Raw genomic sequence first — 6000 nt, 5'->3', positions numbered from 1 at the left:
CCGGCTCTGCCCCCCCCCCAAACGGCTGCTCCCTTTGGAGGAGCCCGGCTCCCCCACTCTATCCGGCAGAGGGAGAAACTGAGGCTACGGGGCCCTCTTCTCCCCAGGGGCACCCCGGGACCCAGAGCTAGGGCTGCCTCGGGGGTCACGGGGTGGGGGAGGCAGGAGGGCGTGACCGGGCCACCAACCGCCCCCACTGTGCCCGTTAGACCTCGGGACCCACTATCTTTGCGGCGTCGGCCCCCGAGAGGGAGTCCCCCCGAGGCATGCGGGACCCCGAGAACAGTCTTGGTTGTAGGGAGTGCAGGACAGCCGGCCGCGCCCCCAGCTACAGAGTGAAACTTAGCCCCGAGTTTGGTTTGAGCCTCCTTCCTCACTATGGAGATGCCGGGAGACTCGCACACAAAGCCTGGGAAACCTGAGCGCGCCAGTGCCTCCGCACACGGACACACAGTGCAGGGAGGGAACCCAGTCACTTGTCCGGGCAGCAGCTAAGCATCCCGAGCATTTTCCTCTCAACAATCCGGCCAAAGAGAGTCTCAGAAACTAGTCCCCCTGGGGATGGGCGCCCCTGCCACTGGTGACAGCTGAAATGCCACCCTGGGCTCCTGCCACTGCACCAGGCCCTACTTCCCAACTGTCCCGAGCTTTCTGGAACCAGGCAGGGAGGTAGGGGCTGGGCATGGGTTTTTTCCCTTGTTGAGGAAGATGTAAAAGAGCAACTTTGTGGTAAAATAATTCAGACCATTTCTGATACAGAGATGAAGAATGATGTGACTGCTCGTTTTTATAGAGTATTGGCTCCCTTGAGAAACTTAATGTAAAAGTATTCTAACAACGAGATTTCTGGGGAAAAAAAAAACAAAAACAGAATTAATACCATTTTAAAGGAGCCTGGGCTAAGAATAACTTGCATAAGTAGTCATTGTGGCACACTCTTCCCCCCATCAGAAAAAAAAAAAACAAAACCAAAATGGTTTCCACTTTTTAACTTTTCATTTAAAAATTTTAATTATACATGCAACTGTCGATTTTATATAGCTTATCTGTACTGTTTTCCCTACTAGGTATTCCCAAGGTTTTTTTTTCCAGATTTAACTTCTTATTTTAGAATAAAATAGGTTATGTGTTAGTTTCCTCTACTTTAAAAGAAGTTAGAAATTTTTTAGTATAGGTCCTGAAGCCTAACCATCCTTCTTCAGACCCTCCCACTATCCTTCCTCTTAGCCCTTGTAATTAAAAAAAACAACATTCAGAACATTTCATTTTAATGTTGAAAATGAAAGATCCTTAATAGTTCATCTTAGTGTTTTGTATTGAGAAATCTTCCTCTCAATAAAGGAGTATAATTTGGAGACTTTTATGAGAGGACCTGAGGTACTTTATGTACCTTCCTTCCTATTTTAGCCTAGCTAAAAATACTAGTAAGGCACTGACAAGTTTAATATGAAAAAAGTTTTTTTTTGTTTTTGTTTTTTTAGTTTTTTCCATTTTCATTATTACAGCTGTTTGTAATCACAGGAAAAAATATTTTTGTCACTTTGAAAAAGTTGTAGACAACTACTTTTAATGTGACAACAGTAAGCTCAGTATTGCTTTTCTTCTCAGAATTTGTATGCTGTCCCTCTACAGGATTGTTGTGAGGACCAAATGAAATAATATCTAGGTACTTTGCAAAACTCCACACTACTTAAAATACCATATAAATGTGAAATATTACTATAGTCCTTTATAGATTTTTAGGATACTATTTTTGATAGCTCACCAGTTAGGAAGTGGTCTTTTGATTTATAGGCGGCAACATGGGGGGCAGGTAGTATTGTGGCTAGAAAGCTGGCCTGGAAGCTAGGAAGACTTGGGTTCATTTGACCTGGGCAAGTCACTGAACCTCCCAGTGCTCTAGGACAACTCTGAAGACTTATGTTGCTGAGAAGAAGCCAAACCATTGGTAGAGGGAGTTTCCCCTAAAGTTCTCTAGGCCAGTGAAATCCACTGGACCTCTTCCTATCCCTATTCTTTAAAGAATAGGTTTAAAATGGAAATCTGGTTTCTGTGAAAGTAAAATGAGCTTGAGAGATAATACAGGTGAAGAAGAATTAAACTAGAATCTTTTTCAGGTTTGGCTATTTTTATATTAGTCTACTTTTCACTTCCTGTAAAATCCACATAGTTTTAAAACAGAATGCCCCTTTAGGGGCAGATGACAAATTGGGACACTATGAGATTTGTCATATTATATAATGCAGCATAATTTGTTGCATCTGATTTGAGTTTGAATATTTCAAGAAGACAAAATATTTTCTGAAAGGGCAGTTGTAGTAGCTTTAGAATGACCAGTACTACTCTTATACACTGAAGGGATAAATTTTTTGAGGATAAAAAAATGGAGAAGCATTGTGTTTTTATGGTAACAAAGGATTTTTGAAATCACTGGCAATAGTTAATATTTTTATTGTTGAACTGTGTGTATTTTTCCTACAAAAAGACAAAGGATGTTGAGCTTTCCTCCCTTTAATTGATAATTTTTCTCTTTTTTTTTTTAAAGAAAGGAATGAAAATATAACACATTGTTGTTTCTCTGAGCCTCAGAGACTTATGTCCAGTATTAAGGACATTTTTAAAATAAGTTTGCTGAGTATAATAGCTGGAATTTTCCCATTTAAGGTGAAGTGTTCTTTGCTGTTTGAAAAACCAGATTTAGAAAGGGAAATATAGTGGGGTGAAATTTGTTACTAACCCCATTAATTATTATGTTTGTCCTTTGGAATGCAATCAACAATTTAGTAAAAATCGAGCTCCTGCTGCTCCCTCAGCAAGGTGCTGTGGTGGATTCAAAAAATTGAAAATCTTGAAACAGGATAGTTTTAGAATCAAGTATTAAATCAGATGAATAAAGTAAGTATAGAAGGAATTTAGGAAATAAACAGGTCACAGAGTTTGAAAGGTGTCAGGATCCCAACACTTGACAGGGTATTTTTTTGCACATTCTTAGTTGAAACTGCAAAAATATCTTTCCCCAGTAATGAGGGTTCAAATTTTGTTATCAGCACTGGACAGCTCCACTCTAATCTAGTCTCACTGGAGGCCTTCCTGAAGGCTGCTCTTTCTTCAGTCTTGGATACCTATTCCAAGTTAAGTTGTGAGTGAACTGGAGAGGGAAGAGCAGCTGAACATAGGGGTTTCAGTTGTATCAGAACTTTTTGTGTAGGTGCAAACCTGTTTCTTTAGACCGCTCCAAAAATTCTTTTGAGATGCTTGTTTACTTCCACTTTAGGAACCTCTTTCTTTTTCTTTTTTCTTTTCCTTTTTTTTTTTTTTAAAGAAAGGTGAAAAATTGTTCTGGCTTTTAAGTTTTGGTCTGGTTCCTTAATTTACAACAAGTTTACAAATCCTGATGTATGTACCAGTCCTTTTATTTTTTTATGGGAGCTGAGATCCAAAGAGAGTGTGACTCAACTCAAAGAGCTTTAAAAAATGCAGCCTAAACAAACCCAGTTAGTGGCACAGTTGGCAACAGATCCAGGTCTATTGGCATGAAGTGCAGTGCTCTTGCTACTATACTGTGTTGCCACATTTGTAAGCTGAAAGTACTTAAGAAAGGCTTTGCTTGGGAGATGGAATTTGAACTGGGCCTTCTGTGGAAGAGATGGCATTTTGATAGAGAGAAAGAGAAAATGAATGTCAGGTGTCATTAAAGGAACTAGGTTGGAATGGCTTGGTAGCAGACAAGGTTGTCTGTGTAGGGTACTGTGAGATAGTGGAGAACTTTGAATGGCAGACAAACTGGGGAGTTCGAATGCAATCCAATAGGCAATTAATTGCAAGTTATCTCTTGAATTGAGAGGATTGAAAAGAATATAGCAAAAGTGAAAGCAGCATAGCAAACATTGATCTGGCACTAGTATGCAGGATGGCTTAAAAATTAAAAATAGGGTCAATTAGGTGGCTCAGCGGATAAAGAGACAGGCTTGGAGACTGGAGATCCTGGGTACAAATCTGGCCTCAGACACTTTTTAACTAGTGTGACCTTGGGAAGTCACTTAGCCCCAATTGCCTAACCTTTACTGAGTCTTGGGAACAATAATTAGTATTGCTTCTAAAATAAAAGATAAGAGTTTTTTAGAAAGGAAATAAATTAAAGGTAGGAAGTTACCTTCAATTCAGGATTGAAATGATGTGAGGGAGAATGACCTAATAAGGAGCTGGCAGTAGGAATAGAGAGGTGTGTGAGACTTTTCTAATGATTCAAAAGAATAATTATGGCCTGAACAGAAATTAGGAAAGCATAAGGAAATCTAGGAATGTTTTCCAAGAAAGTGAAATGGCCTTTAAGAAATCAAAAATAACTAGAGTTGGGGAGGATGCTATGGATATTAATTTATTCCTTAAAATATAGATTATTAATTGAGGGTTATGGGAAATTAACTTTAAAAAAGTTTGTGGGGGCAGCTAGGTGGTACAGTAGATAGAAAATAAGGCCTGGATTCAAATTTGACACCAGACACTTCCTAGCTGTGTGACATTGGGCAAGTTACTTAACTCCAGTTTCCTAGCCTTTGCCCCTCTGTCTTAAAGTTGTTACTATAATAAAAAAGGGGCTTAAAAAGGTTTATAAATTGTAGAAGATTAACCTTTTAACAAATGTTCACAAGCCTAAAATATAACATTTGATCTTAGTTTAATAAACTAATTATAAGTAAATAGTTAGACTGAAGTCAGTTTTGCTCCTCTGTCATTATACCTATGCATTCTAATGAAGCTCAGGAAATGGACTAGTTAAAAAAAATTGGGGGTGGCATTTATTTTTTTAAAAAATTTTCCCATGATTCATTTTCTTTGCCTCCCCTCTTCCCTCCCCCCTCCCAATGCTGACAAGCAGTTTTGGGTGGTGTTTAAAAGAGGATTATAAACCAAACCCCAAGTCCTTTGCCTTATCAGAGTCATATTTTCAGGGACAGATAATCCATGTCCATTTTTCTTTTTACCAGCTTTTTCTAGTTGAGTTAGAATGAGTAAAAAGAAGAAAGAAAATAAATGGGATAATTGAGTTAACAAATTTTCTGTTAATACTCATTACTTTTAAGATTTGGTGAGGGAAGAGGTTGATAACTTAAATTGTATTAATTCCTTTTGTTTCCTACACTATAGTCATTTCCAAGTAGAAATAATGTAGTTATACCTCTTAAGACTCCCCAGCCTCTTCAAGTCCCTAGTACTTCAAAGTTCAGCTCTCATATCATCGCTACCTGAAGCCTCTTTCCTGATCCCTCTAGCTGTAAGTTGTAATAAGTACAAAATTACATTGTACTTATTTTGTATATATTTAAGGGCATGTTGTATCTCTGTTTAATTTTTGTCTTTGTATCCCCAGAATTTGGCACAGTGCCTTGGCACAAAGGCATTTAATAAATGCTTATTGATTGATAGCTAATGATTAGGCAATCATTTTTTAAGACAAATGGAATATATTGCCCACGTGTCTCCCACCCCTAGTGCAAACCCAATTTATAGTATCCAGGAAAGTTTTATGGAAATGGTGGCTCCTAAATTGCACCTTGGAGGGATTTCAACAGACATGGAGGTTTCAGAATAGTCCATTTCAAGGCATGTAGGAGAAAGTCACTAAAAAGGAAGAAGGCATCCAAAGGGTGCCAGAGATAAAATATGCCAGAGATAAAATGGTAGAAAGATAGGCAAACTGAAGGTTAAAGAGGATCAGGAGGTTAGAAATTACTTGGAATTTCAGATAACTGTTTTCCCCTTACGATGGCCAGCCTTTACTCCTTTGGGCAACTCAGAAATCAAATTGACCAACTAGGAGAGCAAAAATAGTTCACTTCACCTCTCCAAGATCTTAAACAGAGTTGATGAAGAATAAAGCAGTGTGTAAAAAAAAAAGAAATTGGCAGTAGCCAAAGCCAGCAATGCAAGAATGATTTATTTTGTTTTCTTTCCTTTTTTACTAGTAGTGGTAGAGGGTAATGTTAGTCCTTTACAGAA

The 6000-nt window shown here is 38.6% G+C and overlaps 1 protein-coding gene across 1 annotated transcript in view; it reads left to right on the top strand.

Annotated features, from left to right (window-relative positions):
* The first annotated feature begins 384 nt into the window (after nucleotides 1-384).
* The window catches only part of TRA2A (transformer 2 alpha homolog), a 28963-nt gene continuing 23347 nt past the window's right edge, over nucleotides 385-6000 (top strand). The window contains exon 1 of the mRNA XM_044678858.1: nucleotides 385-453. Coding sequence (XP_044534793.1) covers nucleotides 385-453 — 69 coding nt within the window. The remainder of the gene's footprint in view (nucleotides 454-6000) is intronic.

The sequence above is a fragment of the Gracilinanus agilis genome, chromosome 5 (genome assembly GCF_016433145.1).
Source record: "Gracilinanus agilis isolate LMUSP501 chromosome 5, AgileGrace, whole genome shotgun sequence".
Taxonomy (NCBI): Eukaryota; Metazoa; Chordata; class Mammalia; order Didelphimorphia; family Didelphidae; genus Gracilinanus; species Gracilinanus agilis.
The sequence above is the reverse complement of the archived record's forward strand: the minus strand, read 5'-3'. Positions and strand labels throughout refer to the sequence as shown.